This window comes from Dothidotthia symphoricarpi (genome assembly GCF_010015815.1).
Source record: "Dothidotthia symphoricarpi CBS 119687 unplaced genomic scaffold P153scaffold_12, whole genome shotgun sequence".
NCBI lineage: Eukaryota > Fungi > Ascomycota > Dothideomycetes > Pleosporales > Dothidotthiaceae > Dothidotthia > Dothidotthia symphoricarpi.
The window spans coordinates 484552-500820 of NW_022985019.1; the positions used below are offsets into that span (position 1 = coordinate 484552).

Consider the following 16269-nt stretch of genomic DNA (forward strand, 5'->3'; position numbering starts at 1 on the left):
CTCCGCCCCACACTCCACCGGACAGGAGGCGTCGTCCGCGAACGCACCAGGCAGCCGTCATGGCTCTCCGTGCAGAGCCGCCGAACACATCGTTTGGATAGACGCTCGCATAGCCTATCCAGCCTCCGGCTTTTGTGCAACGGCTGGTGACGTCTGCACCAGAGACGAGACGGAAGGAGCGCCCGTATTGATCGGCGCGCGATACTAGCAGGGATGCGAGTGGGGGCGTGCTTCAAAAACCTTCAATATGCACGAAAGACGCGGCTAGCGAGCACAAAACACAGTTGTACACGCCTATTTCCACCCTCGAAAATCAACACCAGCTCGTGCCCGCCCTTTGTTGTGTAGTGTATGTCATGTCGACCGCAGACAAGACTTCAGCGCCGTCCGATGCCACCGATGCGGTGCTCAAGCCGTCTGAGCCTGTGCCCGAGGGCTCCAGAGAGGTACACGGCATCGACTTCAACCAGTATGCGAAGCGCAGTATCACCGTGGAGGAACTTATAGGCGGGTATGCGAACATGGGATTCCAGGCGACGTCAGTTGGAGAGGCAGTGCGTATTATCAACGACATGGTGAGTTTCTCTCGCCTATAATTCGTGGTGTGCGCGTTGTGGAAGCACCCAATCCAAACGCACTCCTCAAAGCGAAACAATCTAGCCGTAAAAAGTAACGTGACGTCCACGCTCATGTTTTGCTGACAGGTCACAGCGTGCATGGCGAGACCCTGAAACGGACGTTGGAACTACCGTCTTTCTTGGATATACTTCGAATCTGATATCTTCTGGCCTGCGCGAGACGTTACGATACCTAGTCCAACACAAACATGTATCTGCTATTGTCACGACTGCTGGCGGAGTCGAAGAGGACTTTATCAAGTGTCTTGCGCCAACCTATCTGGGTTCTTTCTCTACGCCGGGTGCCGGGCTGCGTGCTAAGGGGATGAATCGCATAGGCAACCTCGTTGTACCAAACAGCAACTACTGCGCCTTCGAAGACTGGGTCGTGCCCATACTCGACGCCATGCTAGAAGAGCAAGAAGCTAGCAAGAAGACGGATGAGCCAATCCATTGGACTCCAAGCAAAGTCATCCATCGTCTTGGTAAGGAGATCAACGACGAGCGATCCGTCTACTACTGGGCGTGGAAGCACGATATCCCAGTGTTCTGCCCAGCGCTGACAGATGGGAGTCTCGGCGATATGCTGTATTTTCACACATTCAAGTCATCGCCAGAGCAGTTGCGAGTCGACATTGTGGAGGATATTCGGAAAATCAACACTATTGCGGTGCGAGCGAAGAGAACTGGAATGATCGTTTTGGGAGGAGGAATCGTCAAGCACCATATTGCCAATGCCAATTTGATGCGCAACGGAGCCGAGAGCGCCGTGTATATCAATACGGGGCAGGAGTTCGACGGAAGCGACGCAGGAGCACGGCCAGATGAGGCGGTCAGCTGGGGCAAGATCAAGCTCGATGGCGATAGCGTCAAGGTGTATGCAGAAGCCACCGTAGTGTTTCCACTCATTGTAGCTGCGACATTCGCAAGGGTCTCGCAGACAGAAAGCTGACGAATCAAGTGATTTGCCAACAAAATAATCAAAAACTGTAATATGCACACTTGTGTACTCTCGCCTGCTCGTGTTAGTCTGTATAGTCGATTTGAGGAGGTTCGGCAAAGACCACGTTGACTCTCGTAATCGTATGTGAGTCCAACCTCTCCATTCTACTCTTCTGATGGCAGCATGCGTGACGTGTTGCGATGAGCGACGTTGTCGGTGCGGGATGCATGCAGGGTGGGCGATGAGATCCACTTTCCGCAACTAGCGTCTTTCAGCCTGGTGTCGTTAAGTAATCGACAGCAACTAGCGATGACCTAGTTGACCATCCGTGGTGTTGCAGCCTGGAACAGTGAGTCAAACGACGGCATACGGCATAGTCAAAGGCTGTGAAAGGGCTTATGCCGATGAGGAGGGCGCAGTTCGCTTCGGATGTTCGACCCTCATGCAAGATGGGGAATAGCTTTACTGCGGGGATGGAGCCTAGCTTGTCGCCTCATTCATCGAGCCGCCAACATTAGGCGACAACGTCCAAAGCTCAAGCCTTAAATAAGCCACGCCCGTGAACGAGCTGATTTCCCCCTCGACTGGACTCTTTGATATTGTACTCAAGCTTTACGGTATCTTGTATCTAATCTCATGACATCAATACCTACTGCAACTCCGTTTGAAGCTCACCGGCATTGAGCTCCGCGATAACAGCAGCTGTCCAACCTGCAGTCTCCTGCATTTCCCGTCTCACTAATTGAGCTGTTTGTACTTCTTTCACTTTCCACTTTGCCAGATCCTGTATCTCGGCTCTATCAACTACCTCTTTCCACATTTACATGCGCTCTCTTTCCACAACTCAGCAATGAGTGTCAGTATCGAACAGCCGCTGCTCTTTAGCCAGCCAGCCTCGTCTCCATCCTTCTCGAGTCCCCCACAGTCGCCAAACCACATACACCACGCGCGTGTGCCCACCTCACCTCCACCGCCACCACCACACGTCGACATGAGCACAAGCATCTCCACAAACGCACTAGCGCCTGTTGGGCAATCGCATAATCGGGACGATGCAGACATGCAGGACGGAGAAAGTTTGGTAAGCGGGCATGAGGCGGTGAACACCATCTATGCTGGAAACTGCAATACAAGCAACGACATCGCAGTCCAAGTCGCATCCGTAGACGAGGACGCCATGGACACGACACCAGACATCGACCAAGACCTACTGCCACCAAACAGCTCAACTAATGCTCTCGGAGCGTCTGCTATCACCCCGACTTCGCCAGCGTCAACTGAAGCTGCTCAGGACGAGCCAAGTGGCAACGAACAAGTTCTCCCAGCGGCTCTCACAGATGATGCGGTAAGTCAGAGACAGTCTTTTTGAGTCTCAGCTGCTGACGAGATACAGACACAGACAGAAAATGCTCCTTCGATAGATGCCCCTCCTATCGATTCCAACCTACAACCTCCACCTCCCCCGCCGCCCGTTGAACCTATACGGTCTGACTCCGAATCATCTGATGACGAGGATGATGGTCTTCAGCCATGGCACCCGATACAAGAAGATAAATCCTCGCCAGACGAAGTAGAGCTCGAGGAGATCGAGTCGTCGTCCGAGCACAGCGCTCTCGACCATGAATATTGGGAGAGCAAGGCATTTCTGCCCTTGGAGGAGCCAGAATACACTGCCGGTGAAACTGGGCGTATCGAGTGGGCCATTGACGCCTACAACGGAACACGCGAGAAACCTAATCGCGAAATCGTTATGAAGTCAGAACCAGTAACCGTTGGCGGGCACCAATGGCAGATTAAGTTCTACCCCAAAGGCAATGATTCGGACTATCTTAGTGTGTACCTGGAGTGTCTGAGTGCTAAAGACAAAGACAAAGATAGCAAGAAAGATGACGAGAGGAGTGAGAGGGCTGCTGCGGAAAATTCGAGAAAAGACTCGAAACAACACGAGGAGATGGTTATCAATGAACACATATCAGTAGAGACCGCATCGCCAGCTCCTCCAACAGACCCTCAGCATACGCCATTGCCAATTCTAGGGTCGAAGACAATTCCGAAACGAAATTGCGTAGCGGCCCAGGTATCAGTCGTTTTGTACAACCCTTCCGAGCCTCGCGTCAATTATTCCAGGACAGCGCTGCATCGATTCTGTAATGGATCGCCTGATTGGGGATGGACGAGATATCATGGGCCATATTATGACATCCCGCATCGCATGCGAGGTCAGCGACAAGCCCTTCTCCGCGATGACAAACTCGCGTTTACTGGCTATATTCGAATCGTCGAAGATGAGACACACTGCTTGTGGGAACACCCCAGTCGAGACAATCCGTGGGACAGCTTTGCAATGACGGGGTTGCAATCACTGATGCTCGGCGAAGACGCTAGTGCGCCTGGCGGTAATGTGATTTCTGCGGTTGCGTCGTGGATGCTATTCAAACCATTCCGAAATCTGCTATACAACACTAACGCGCCCGACCCACAAGATGAACCTTTTGCTCATCCCAAGCCGCTCCTCCATGCTCTGCAAAAGGTTCTGTACATGCTTCGTACGCAAGTTGAACCTGGCGCTGGCGCAGTTACTTTGGATGACGTTATAGATGCGCTGGAGTGGTACGGTATTCATGATCGCCTTGACAAACTCGATGTTGTGGAAATATGGGAAATTCTGAAATCCAAATTGGAGCAGGAACTGCACGACACACCTCAAGCTCCCATCTTCCAAGCTCTTTTCGGACCAAAACGAGACTACTCTTCTGGAGTGCCTACCTACCGAGTACCTGCTGTCAGCGTCAAAAGCACACAGGAGGCTGTGAACACATCAGCAGACTTTACGCTTCCTGGACAGAGTCTTCCGCAACTATTGACCATTGAACTGGACCGTCAGGACTTTGATGTGAAGACTCGGTCGTACGTCAAAGTAATGAACAAGGTTACTTTAGATGATCACATCACAGTTGGTGGCACTCAGTATACTTTATACGGGCTTGTGGTCCATAAGCAGACCCTGCAGTCATACGTCTACCAGCCCATTCTTCGACCTGAAGGCCCTGGCACTAAGTGGTACAGCTACTCAGATAGCAAGGATGAAAACCAAGTGAAGTGTCTGACAAAGCGGCAAGCTATTGATGCTCACGAAGGCAAAGCCGGCACTGAGCGAATCGTTGGTAATGATCCAGTGGCATATATCGTCATGTATATACGTGATGATATAGCGCAGTCTGCGTTCACTGCAGACACTGGCTCCGAGTCATGGGATGTCCCCAAGAGGATACTGGCTGAAATGGAGAAGACAAAAGCAGCCAGTGCACCGCCACCAATGCCCCCAATGCCGACATTGCCACCACCGCCTATTGAAGAGCCAGCATCTAATACTGACAAAGAGGACAAGCCAACAGAGAAAAAGAGTACGGAGCCAATACAAGTGCACGACTACCAGGTAATTGACTCTCGAGTCTTCGCAGAACATGAAGGTCCGGGCATCTTCAACGCATATGACTCAAAGTGGGAAACAAACAACTCGGGGCTGATGACTATGGTACAACTAAAAAGCAACGATGGCTGCAAGGAAATTCGCGAGAAACTTACAACAGTACTGCAGGACATCAAGGATCCACGGCAAGTGAAGTTCTGGTTCCTGGATCCTACAGGAGGATCTTTCGGCCGACCCAACATCCTAGGCACTGGGAAGATTGAGTTCTCGAGCGGCAGCTACGATTGCTACAAGAACGAGAAAGAATGGAATCTACAGCAGTCACCGGTTTCCTGTCGTCGCATCTGGGCGCACGTCATCGACTTTGACAAACTTCCTGAACTACCCAAGGAAGAAGAGAAGGTACTGGAGAGTGTTGAAGAGCCTCAGGTCTCGACATCGCCAGATGAAGCTCGAGCAGACAGAAGCGTTGCCGAAGCTGAAGTCACGCCACCAACAGAAGTACTACCACTGTCAGAAGACACACCTATGAGCGAGCCCGATGAACCGCCAGTGATACAGCTTGAGCCACAAATACCTAATGGCGTAACTCCTACTCTGCCCGTCAATACGGGGAACGGCGACACCGCCATGGTTGAAGTGGAAACAGCTTCCATGCCCGATCCTCCAACCGTGGATGTAGTCATTCCAGCACTTGGTGACACGGAGATGAGTGGTACGCAAGACGATCTACCGCCACCTCCGCCGCCGCCGATTACGAGTCTTCCAGATGAGCCTGCACAACCACCACCCCCGCCAGAATGCACCCCAAGACCTGAGCCTCCAGCAGATGAGATATACTTCTTCTTGAAGTTCTTCAATCCAGAGAAGCAGATTCTGGAATCACGTGGCTCGCACGTCGTTCTTAAATCTGCAAGAGTGGACGATACTGTTGTGGATCTTCTTGGTATGTCCTCGGAGGACAAGAAGAAGCTCGAGATCTGGGAGGAAGAAGAGCTTTGCACCACGCGGTCAGTTAAGCACCGACGCACGTTCGCGCAAGTGGACCTTCACAATACTGCCATCATCATCGTAGCTTTGCCGCAGACACCCGATCAACGCAGCGCTCTGGCTGCTCGCGCCGCGTTTGCTGATCCTCAACCCCTGCTTACGTTCCGCGCTTCTGCTCGTAACTTCCCTTGGAAGATGAATGGGCACTTCACGTACGACTACTTCTCCTCACAGTACTACAAGGGTGAGATGAAGAACGGCCACCGCCATGGGCACGGCTACCGCATCTACCACAGCGGCGCTACCTACGAAGGCTCGTTCCGCCTCAGTCAGCGCCACGGCCACGGCCTGTACACGTTCCAAAACGGAGACACATATGACGGCGACTGGGTGGACAACCAGCAACACGGCTCCGGCACCTTTGTCGAAGCCGCGACGGGCAACACGTATGTAGGCGGATGGAAGAATGACAAGAAGTTCGGCGAGGGCGTCACGCATTGGAAGAACGCTCAGGAGGCTGAGAGGCTTTGCCGTATCTGCTGGGAAGATGCGGCGGATGCGGCGTTTTATGATTGCGGGCATGTGGTGGCGTGTCTGCCGTGTGCTAGGGAGGTGCAGAATTGCCCGGTGTGCAGGAAGAGGGTGCTGAGTGCTATGAAGCTTTACTATGTGGCGTAAGGTAAGTAATGTCTACCGTCGGTGAGATTGGACGGACGTCAAGACGAAGGTGAAGATGAAGAAGAAGAGAGAATGGATTATACCTGGTGGATTTCGACAGAAGGGGTGAGTTTTTTTTGGCGCTTTGGATCTGGCGATGGCGGGTGGGAATAGGTCAATTTGCGTTTGCGGTTTGCTTCTATATGTGTTCTTACTTCCAAACCACTGGTTGGACTGGTATGGGCGATCTCTTTCAGTTTAGCATGGCGCTGATGGTGTCTACTTCTTTTCTTTCCAAGATAACACCCCTCTCACTTGCGTAAAAAGAATGCACTATATCTTCTTCTACAAGATGATCGTCTTTTTCAGTTCCTATATGCCCCTCGAACGTGTATTGATCCTAAAGAATGTCACACTGCTTATTGGAATATACCCACATGTACGTGCAAACTTGAGTTGATAAAAGAAGAGTGGTGTATGTGGTTGAAAAGTGGAGAGAAGGTGCACCATGTTCATGTAGATATGCGTGTTGACGTTTTGTCTGAGGCGAGGAAGCGCCATGCCGCAAAGCTTGATTCATGATGTTCCATTGAGCTTCTTTCAGCTGTCTGTTGTACTAATACAGTGTTTCCTCCGCGAATTGCCGAACACGATAGAGGAGATGCATTCCCCAACTTGGTGGAAGATGTTCAGTACATCTTCCCGCCAGTTTCATCCGTCATTATTTCAGAGAACTGGTGCGCCTGCCTAACTTGGTATTGTACATGAATTTGTGGTTACTTGCGGACGTGATCGAATGTAGTAACTGTCTCGTTTACGCAAGCGGGGAGAAAAGCCTATATAGCACTGTTAGCTGGCTGGTCATGTAGTTGTTGTTCGTGTAGATGCAATGCAAATGTGTACAAGGCCATTTTGTTTCCTGAATCTTCAGCTGCCAAAGCGTTCCAGTCCAGCAAAGAACATGACGTCTTCTGTCCAGCAGGTCGACTCTTTCACAATCCTGTGCTAACGATGTGGAGGAATGGAGGAGGGTCTCACCGGATGAGAGAAGGCTTCGGGTAGCTTTGCGAGTAACCAAGGTACAGAATCAGAGGGAGGTAGCCGTAGTGGATGGCGACGCGGGAGACATCAATGATGCGCGCAATGCGCTCCTAAGGCAGTGTCAGTTGCGATTGCGAGTACAGTTTCCATGGGCTATGACGTACCTTGGACTCTTCTGACAGTTGGTACATGTTGGGTGAGTGATGTGGGATTCGACGCTGTCGGGCAAAAGACTTGAGGCGTGGGGGAGAGCGATGGTGGCTGGCGTGGTGGGCGTGGTGGAGCGTGTCGTCGATGAACAAATCGTCAAAGTTGATGCCGGGGGACGGGGAGGCTAGCCCGTTCACGTGGTAGCGCAACATGCAAGCTCCAAAACTTCCATGTCGGAGCATTGCACCCACGAGAGCCAGACACGGGTCACGTCACGCTGATACTCCATCACCATGTCAGCTCCAAGCGCGCGTCACTGGCAAGCACAAGCCAAGCCCACCATGCAAGCAGATGCTAATGCGCCCGCAGGGAACAGAACAAGGAGGCCACCGTCTACGTCGGCAACCTCCATGAGCGCATCACGCCCCGGCTCCTCCACGAGCTGATGCTCAACGCCGGCCGCGTGCGCAACGTCAACATGCCCGTCGACCGCGTCAACGGCCAGCACCAGGGCTTCGGCTTCGTCGAGTTCCACACCGAGGCCGAGGCCGACTATGCGCCCAAGATCATGAACAACGTCGCGCTGCACGGCAACCGCATACGCGTTAACAAGGCGTCGGCAGACAAGCAGAAGAACGTCGAGATTGGCGCCGAGCTCTTCATCGGCAACCTGGACGGCATGGTGGACGAGAAGACGCTGTACGACACATTCGGCCAGTTCGGGCCGCTCATCAACGCGCCAAAGGTGGCGCGCGACGACAACGGCCTCTCCAAGGGCTACGGCTTCATATCCTTTGGCGACTTCGAGTCCTCCGACGGCGCCATTGCCAGCATGCACGGCCAGTACATGATGAACAAGCAGATCTCCGTCCAGTACGCGTACAAGAAGGACGGGAAGGGCGAGCGCCACGGAGACGAAGCAGAGCGTATGCTCGCGAAGCAGGCCAAGGCTCACGGTGTTGCGCCAGCCGTCCAGCCACTGCCAGCCCATCTCTTCCAGCTGCCAGCTGCACTCCCTCCCAGCGGTCCCCAGGGTATGATGGATGGTCGCGGTGTGTCTGGTGCGCCCAACGGACCTTCTGGGTTCGGTCCTCCAAACGGCAACTATGGTCCTCCGAACGGAAACTATGGTGCTCCACCTGGGCCTGCTGGCTTCGGACGCGCCCCACCCCCTGCTGGTCCTCCATCTCTGCCTGTAGCGCCGCCTGCCTCTGGGTTGCCAGCCCGGCCACCAAGCGGCATCTATCCTCCGCCTGGGTTTGGCGGCGCGCCAAACGGTGCGCCCGGGTATGGGTACCCACCTGCACCAGGCTTCGGGCCACCAGGCTTCGCTCCGCCACGGTAGACTTGTTCTCATTGAGCACAGTGTCACACCTCCCCAGCGGCCAGTTGAATAGAAATTTGCATACACGTTAGTCGAGTCCACTCGTGGAAGGGTTCCCGTTGGCGCTTGTCGGAGGGATCAAAGCAGCCACCAAGCCGAGCACAGGCGCTGCCAACCGCACACGCGGACTAGAAATGGATATATCAAGGTGAGCTGGAGCCACCAAGAACGACCACACCCATCGCATAACAGACTGTTGCATGGACTGGTGCATTTGAATAGTAAGGTAGAAAGATATCGATTAGTAGCAAGAGTAGCAGACTAGGAACTGCCAAAGCTCAGTCGAGGAAGAGAGAAGAAATGACAAAGGAAAGCTGATGAATGCAAACAAACAAACAAACAAACCAGCGATATGAGAGTTCTTGGAGCGTTCTTGCACACGTGAACCGTGTCACCCAGTGCGCATCACGCAACAAAATGAAAATGAAAACGCCCGCTTCCCAAACGCAATGAAGAACCCCAATCCACCCCATCCCATGCCCATCCTTCCATATAACAAAAGAAATCCCCTTGAAGAACCCAACATAGGAAACTCTCCACCCCTATCCCACCTCACGAAAAGCTAACGAACTTGGGATCCCGGGGAATCCCATCTGCGCCAATGCCATTCCTCTTAAAGCGTTCCTGCATGTATATCCTCCGTGCCTCATCGAACTTGACGCCCTGTCGTTTCATGATGCGGAGTACATCTCGCTTTGCGCCATCGTCGAGACCCTGCCGTGAGTCGCCGGCTTCGACGTTGCCGCTTAGGTCGAAGGTGGAGGAGTGCAGGCCGGCTTCGATGTCGTCGCGGAAGGAGGTCGGGAGGCGCGTGTAGAGTGGCTCGGGCATGTGGCTGAGGAGCGGGAGCCAGGTTTGGCGCGTCATGTAGAGGGCTGGGAGATGTTAGGATGGTTGGGGAGGGAGGTTGTGGTGGTGAGGTCGAGTGTTTGGAGAGGAAGGAGAGGTGGAGAGATATAAGTGGTGGGGTACGGACATGAGGGTTTTGAGTGTGGGGGGATGTAGATCAACAGTGTAGAGTTGTGCGTGTACAGATTGAAGGCGGGATCGGACAGTATGAAATTGTGATTTGACAATACGAGAGTATGAAATTTTGAAGTAAGGAGAGAATGAATGATACTCGTGTGACAATATATGCGCCAGCCAACACGGCGTAGTCCTAGGAAAAAAGAACAAAAGAGGGGATCTTACCAGTAGCGACGACTAGAATGCAGAACGACGCTGAATATAGAATGTACCCCATCTTTACGGTGTTCTTTGAGGAGAGTTGAAGTGACTTGACAGGTTCGGGCGGCTGCGGGAGGGCGGGCGCGATGCGCTGGAGAGGGCGCGTAATAAAGCGCCGGGATTAGGGGATATATTTGGTCGTGAAGAGACAAAGGAAATGGTGGAGAGATGAAGCTGCAGCAGCAGTGCGTTCAGCAAGAGATCAGCGAAGGAGTCTGCTTGCGATGTCTGGGGGAGCGGAGTTCTTGCGGACCATTGCTCAGCCTGTGCCAATGTGTCACAGGCCAGGCATACGCGTTCATGCGATGATGCGCTGCCGCGGATGAGTAAGCGGGGCTCAGTCGGCGGTCTGCACCTGCCAAACGCCGACCGCGCTAAGCGACATGCGGTAATATAGACGAATATTGAGCTTCACACCAACGTTGATTGAACTTTGAACGATCAGCACCGACAAGTTATCCACGACCTCATAACGACAAAATGGCGACCACTATCTCTCACGACCTGGCTTGGGAAGTCACCAGTGAGTCGGCGAAATTTTGGACTGGGCAGGAAGGACTTGGCTGATGGTGTGCAGAGGGACACAGCGCTACGCTTGTCAAGAGGGCGAACGGTGTGCAGTTTTCGCGCGATCCTCTTAACCTGAGGAACGTGTACAGCCGCAAGGTACGAACTATGCTGCAAAAGTCTGGGAGCAATCGGCTAATTGAAGTAGAACGAGGGTTCGGTTGCCAACAAGGTACGCCCATCTCGAACAACGAATGCGACGAACGCGGTCATGTCCAGGATGTAATATTGATGTTGGAACAGGCCATCGGCATCCTGCCCGGAAAGGACGGCGGCGTCACCCTTCTGATTAAGAAGGCCGACAAGCACCACCAGCCCGCTGCTTCCATCCAGAGCACCACCTTCGGCTCCAGCCGATCGTCCCGCAAGTACGTGCCACCACACGCGTCAACCCTTTCACATGGACGTGGGACATGATGGGTATCCGAGTGTCGCGCTGACACACACACAGGACCTACTCCGCCATTGTCAACTCGACCACCAAGCGCGGCTACCGCGCGGACCTCCGCAAGGACGCCGTTGCCCGCGCCTCGGCCATCCGCAAGAGCCAGAAGCCCGTCAAGGCCGACAAGACCGCGAAGCTGAGGGGCGCCAAGGCCAAGGCTGCTGAGGAGAAGGCATAGATTGGTCGTGTGTAAAGGGTCGGAGTTATGCTTCATTCGGGTTCGATACGCTCATGAATGGAATGAGATGGCATGGAGTGTTTTTGCAAACAAGCTACGTCTTCCAATAGCGAAAAGACTGGGCTGAAATGAATTGCTTCGAAACCCCATTGTTCGTCATCTTGAATTTCAAGGTCCGCTTGAAGTATGTGTATGGTGTTGGGTGTTAATAGTGGGCGGAAGACATGGGTGCAAGACGGATAAACAGACACGGCGCACGAAGTGATATATCCATTTCATCTCGAATGCTTACAGATCCCTCTGCGTATACTGACCATCTATCCTCTATCAATTCGAAGTCTTACGTCCAAATTGGAGTTCGAAACAAATCCTGATTGCTAATGACTCTAAAACGGCACTTCTTCTCAGGACTCGAATCACATCTAAATCTGGGATTGTTGAAACTGACGATACAAAAGAGAAACACATGGTTTGAACATTAGTTCTCAAATTCTCCACAGCATAATTATATTCAACTAACAAGTCGGCTCACGCTGGCTCAAGATTCGCACTGCGATGTCGGACAGGCTCAAGATTTCGGGCTCACCATTAAGCTCACAATTGCTCACGATCCGGCACTGCAACATCTAGCGTCGCAGAGTTCTTGGGCGAGGCTGAGGTGATGGATGAGACACGATTTATACAGTTTGTAGAAATTGGCAAACTAAATTCTGATAAGGCATATTTAAACAGGAGCTTTTCTTCTTCATCTCACGAGGATTCTAGCTTTCTAGAGCTTGCTATTGTCGCGCGTCGTTGCTTTGAAGTAGGTAAGTTCCAGGCCACGATAACGACACACGATAAAAGATCTTAATAATTTCAACAGTGAGTTAATAAGTATTCCATGTTCCCAGTTTCGATATTAAAATATCTTTTTCCACTGCGATGTTGTTGTTTTATCTTTGGTTTAACGCGGAGTAGTTTTGATGTTCAGCCAAATCTGACCTAGTCTTGGTGAGGATCTAACGTCTGGCGGTGCCAGTTTTTGTTCCTCGCGCGTGGGTAGTTTGGCGTTCAGCACTGCAATCTCTAGCGTACAAGAGACGGTCGCCGTCAGCCTCGAAGTTTCAGCCTGCTCTACTACCCGGTAACACGATAGGCTCAGGTTGTACTGCAACTTCCAGCATGTAAGATATGATTACTTTAGCCTCGCTGTTCTAGGGTGTATCCATGGTTGGGGAAGCAACACACACCAAGGAAATGCTTCTTCGCGGTCACTGTAAGGGAAGACGCATACAGCTACTAGTGAACAACAACACCATTGGTTATCCATTGGCTTGTTTTCAAATCGCATGTTGTGCGTGAATATCCTAGGCGCGGAACTGTTTTCCATGGACAAATTTGTCTACCTAGTAGCAAACGATTCTTTCAACATCGTTTCAAGTGCGCGAGTTGAGTTGCGGTCCGCTGCATGGCTCGGTGCACTGCAAGTCTTAGCGTGTTCGAGGCGTGCCTGCAGCCTCACGGCTCGAAGACACAGAACGAGCCGAATTTACTCCGTAAGCTGGCCTCTCCAGAGGATTACTCTCGGATATGAAGAACGTTCCAGTGCGCAAGTCGAGTTGGTGGTTTGGACGATTTGTATGGGATGATGCAAACATGTATTGTCTATTCTCTCCTGCGCAGCTGGATTAGTGATTCTACTCAATAGGTACCTTGTCACCATAGGACATCTATCATCTAATTGTCGGTTGTCGCCAGATCGGTAGAATCATTGTACTCCACCTCAGTATCGTGAAATTTTTTGATAGGCTGGAAGCAAAATCTGAAAAAAGATAGAATGCACTGCAATTCCTAGCGTCAACGAGACGTGTGCAGCCTTACGGTTCAAGTAGATAAATTGCCAGGCTGGTGAGGCTGGGACTTGGCAACCCATTTTCCTTTTGGGATTATTGCACTGCAATCCTTAGCGTAAACGAGACCCGCAACCTCACGACTCAAGACACGTTAGTTGCTGCTCTCGTGATGCATTTTCAAACAAATTTGAAAAAAGTCTGTGTTGCATCGGCGAACTAAACATTGTAGTGTTTCTCGAAAAGGTTACATCCGGCTCAATCCTACGTCATGATGCTAGCTCCGATCTTATTACCTAGCTATCGATCAACGATGTCGCGGTCAAGATAATATAAACCTCCTCTTATCAACCCATAGCTCACGAAGCACGCACCCATTATGGACGACTATAGCTCCAGGGGTGATGGTCATGTATCCGTGACTATGCAGCATCACTGCATCAGCTCACCGATCGACCGCGTTTTCGCAGTCCGAACAGGCTCGGATTTTGCAATCGCCCTATTCCCGGACTCTCCGGTCACCTGATGTGAAACTCGAGTTGGAATACTGCTTGCACTTGCCTCGAGACGCCTTTCGGAGTACGCACAGTAATTATTATGGTTGCGGAGGCACCTTCCTGCAATTCACGCGATACGATTCAGATTTCAGAGCGTAGTTTGAGCAAAGACATGACGACGTCAGATGCTCGGACAAAATGTGCATAAAGCCGTTCCGAGCGATCCGGGACGTGACAACAAACTCCAACGGCTGACATGCATTCGATCTAACGATGGAAAGTGAAAATCGCGATTTCTAATCATCTACTAAATAAGTAGGGCCATCCTCTCTGAATTTTTGGAATACCCCTCATTATTCGTCACAGCTTGCAGTATTTTGTTGTCGCAGTTCATAGGACTGTACATCGATCTTTCAATGTTTGTTATATACTGGCTGATAGCCACCATGCTTGGTTATGGTGCAAGTTTTGTAAACCAGTTTTATACTTTCTTTGCAAACGCTACCACACATCATGTCTTTCAAGAGCGCATACATCCCATTAACTTTGGGCGAGATTGCACAAATCAAAAGCTTAGTTTCCGATGTGGAAGGTGCGACATGAAACACTTCAAGGCATTGATCAATATGAGGCTGACATGTCACTTAGTGTTTGACATCCTGCGTTGCGGAGGTTCATATCCGGCACGCCGTGAGATGAAAGACGAACGACTTCCATGTTAAACACAATGCTTCTTTGAAAACATATGAGGGTTCCCACATCATGAAGGAACATATATCGGCCCACCAACTACGTCTTTGGAGAGCTTTCGAAACTCCAGAATGCCGCTCATTCGGGATGAGTTGTCCCATCGGTCTTGGTTCTTCCCGACCTGGATCCAATCAGCACGGACGTGCATTATCCGTTTCAAACTACCGGTCTCGCATGTCAGTGCGTACCTGGACATATCAATGCCATTGTAAAAGCCGAAGATCGTTTTTCTCTGCAGGTGGCGAGACTCATCACAACTGAGTCAGAAGCCTTGATGGTAGGTTCTTTTGACAAAGCTCATGTTTGAGACTGTTACTTACGCTTCTCCAGGTCATTGTTTCTACCAGGTCGCAGTCGGTCTCGAGAACAACCAAAGTGAGGTGATATTTAGCTATGGGCTCCAACTTCAGCAATCAACACTCGATATGTCGGCTCTGCTGGTTTTCGCATAGTTGGCGATGCCCTTGTCTTTAACCTGGGTCCTAGGCAGAACCGGCACTTCGATACGTACAGTGAGTGGTACCGGCTTTGCGAGCCTGCATATGCTGCAGCCGATCAGGCAACAGGGTTTCCACACTTGTCAGGAACCATCTTGTTATCGAAGACGCAAAGCGCATTGGGTTGATTCAGGGATTCTGGTCTACGTCAATTTAATTCGTGGGCTTTGCACAACGCGATGTTTATGATGATAACATGGCTGGGTCGACAGATTATACCTACAGCCATGTTGTAAGTGGTACATGAGCAATGATGAGCGGGAACCAAATCTGATTTTGTGGGAGGCTGGTTGCAGGCGAATGCGCATGTTCTGAGAGTGTCGAATCATGTGTCGGTGCAGACTTCTGGGAGCACCTGTAGAGACAGTTTGGATTTAGTATTTTCTAGATATAGATTCTCCGCGAAGCCACGCTCTCGTATCATCTTCAGTACTTTACAAGAGTGAACAAAGAATTAACAACACCACCAATGGAAGCATTTAGTTGTTATCACAATTCGCACTCACGTGTGGCCGGCCTCATGATCTAGCCGGTTCAAGTAGCCGGCTCGGCCCGCTCGTACGGTCAAAGCGCATGCCAACTTGATGAGCAGTTGATGCAAGACCAACTCACGATATCATGTTTTTTATTCCTCTTTCGAGCGTCTTATATGAAACGGCTATCAAGAATGGGGTTATACTGACGGATGTATGTGGATGTTGCAGTCCCTCCCGTCTGGTCATGGACGTGCACTTTCTGACAGACTCTACAAGACGGAGGTCACCGCTGGTCCTGATCGATGTATATGAACAGGGGCTCGCTCTATATCATGACACCCGTGTCGAGCACACCCATTTACCACCTTTTGCAGCCGATAAATTTTGTCTTTCTATTGGCCTCCGCGGATGCACAGGCATAAGCACAGGCACAAGCACAGGCACAGTCTCTCAACAAAGAGAGCGCAGAGTAGGGCTTATGCGTCAGAGAAAGTCACAGCAAAGGAGATACATGCGACACACGACCTTCCAAACATGTCGTACGACAGAATGGAGAAGGTCTCCCGCGGTCAAACGCGGCGGCAGCGC

General features: G+C 51.4%; 6 protein-coding genes across 6 annotated transcripts; 4 read left to right on the forward strand and 2 right to left on the reverse strand.

Moving 5' to 3' along the window:
- The first annotated feature begins 54 nt into the window (after positions 1 to 54).
- P153DRAFT_423639 (DS-domain-containing protein) lies at positions 55 to 6765 on the forward strand. The gene is made up of 4 exons (XM_033672441.1): positions 55 to 575; positions 712 to 1548; positions 2486 to 2905; positions 2954 to 6765. The coding sequence occupies exons 1-4, from the start codon at positions 357 to 359 to the stop codon at positions 6656 to 6658; spliced, it is 5181 nt and encodes a 1726-aa protein (XP_033522800.1). The 5' UTR covers positions 55 to 356; the 3' UTR covers positions 6659 to 6765.
- Positions 6766 to 7045: 280 nt separating this feature from the next.
- Positions 7046 to 8089, reverse strand: P153DRAFT_367562 (Tom7-domain-containing protein). The gene is made up of 3 exons (XM_033668300.1): positions 7843 to 8089; positions 7676 to 7788; positions 7046 to 7473 (listed from the first exon to the last, which is right to left on the reverse strand). The coding sequence occupies exons 1-3, from the start codon at positions 8038 to 8040 to the stop codon at positions 7452 to 7454; spliced, it is 333 nt and encodes a 110-aa protein (XP_033522801.1). The 5' UTR covers positions 8041 to 8089; the 3' UTR covers positions 7046 to 7451.
- Positions 8084 to 9673, forward strand: P153DRAFT_342091 (RNA-binding domain-containing protein). Its single transcript, XM_033665955.1, has 2 exons — positions 8084 to 8147; positions 8198 to 9673. Exons 1-2 carry the CDS (start codon positions 8122 to 8124, stop codon positions 9171 to 9173), a joined length of 1002 nt encoding a protein of 333 aa, XP_033522802.1. The 5' UTR covers positions 8084 to 8121; the 3' UTR covers positions 9174 to 9673.
- On the reverse strand, positions 9414 to 10639 carry P153DRAFT_367565 (uncharacterized protein). Its single transcript, XM_033668301.1, has 2 exons — positions 10404 to 10639; positions 9414 to 10087 (listed from the first exon to the last, which is right to left on the reverse strand). Exons 1-2 carry the CDS (start codon positions 10453 to 10455, stop codon positions 9765 to 9767), a joined length of 375 nt encoding a protein of 124 aa, XP_033522803.1. The 5' UTR covers positions 10456 to 10639; the 3' UTR covers positions 9414 to 9764.
- A 280-nt stretch (positions 10640 to 10919) lies between these two features.
- On the forward strand, positions 10920 to 11623 carry P153DRAFT_267853 (60S ribosomal protein-like protein L28; the record flags this gene model as incomplete). The annotated part of the gene is made up of 5 exons (XM_033662883.1): positions 10920 to 10962; positions 11017 to 11105; positions 11155 to 11178; positions 11250 to 11374; positions 11458 to 11623. Coding segments are annotated over 5 exons (447 nt in total), but the record flags the coding sequence as incomplete, so codon positions are not given.
- Positions 11624 to 14720: 3097 nt separating this feature from the next.
- P153DRAFT_357770 (uncharacterized protein) lies at positions 14721 to 15651 on the forward strand (the record flags this gene model as incomplete). Its single annotated transcript, XM_033666755.1, has 6 exons — positions 14721 to 14888; positions 14947 to 14985; positions 15039 to 15083; positions 15161 to 15220; positions 15431 to 15437; positions 15491 to 15651. 6 exons carry the CDS (start codon positions 14721 to 14723, stop codon positions 15649 to 15651), a joined length of 480 nt encoding a protein of 159 aa, XP_033522805.1.
- Positions 15652 to 16269: the final 618 nt, after the last annotated feature.

Excerpts from the sequence above, each read along its gene's own strand:
- P153DRAFT_423639 (XM_033672441.1), top strand. The coding sequence starts at position 357 with ATGTCGACCGCAGACAAGACTTCAGCGCCGTCCGATGCCACCGATGCG. Across the intron at positions 576-711 it reads TGCGTATTATCAACGACATG|CGTGCATGGCGAGACCCTGA; the intron begins GTGAGTTTCTCT and ends GACAGGTCACAG. Across the intron at positions 2,906-2,953 it reads CGGCTCTCACAGATGATGCG|ACACAGACAGAAAATGCTCC; the intron begins GTAAGTCAGAGA and ends GACGAGATACAG.
- P153DRAFT_367562 (XM_033668300.1), bottom strand. The coding sequence starts at position 8,040 with ATGTTGCGCTACCACGTGAACGGGCTAGCCTCCCCGTCCCCCGGCATC. Across the intron at positions 7,789-7,842 it reads AACTGTCAGAAGAGTCCAAG|GAGCGCATTGCGCGCATCAT; the intron begins GTACGTCATAGC and ends ACACTGCCTTAG. Across the intron at positions 7,474-7,675 it reads CCGAAGCCTTCTCTCATCCG|GCTTTTCTCCCCGCTTGCGT; the intron begins GTGAGACCCTCC and ends AGTGCTATATAG.
- P153DRAFT_342091 (XM_033665955.1), top strand. The coding sequence starts at position 8,122 with ATGTCAGCTCCAAGCGCGCGTCACTG. Across the intron at positions 8,148-8,197 it reads GCTCCAAGCGCGCGTCACTG|GGAACAGAACAAGGAGGCCA; the intron begins GCAAGCACAAGC and ends ATGCGCCCGCAG.
- P153DRAFT_367565 (XM_033668301.1), bottom strand. The coding sequence starts at position 10,455 with ATGGGGTACATTCTATATTCAGCGTCGTTCTGCATTCTAGTCGTCGCT. Across the intron at positions 10,088-10,403 it reads CATTCTAGTCGTCGCTACTG|CCCTCTACATGACGCGCCAA; the intron begins GTAAGATCCCCT and ends AACATCTCCCAG.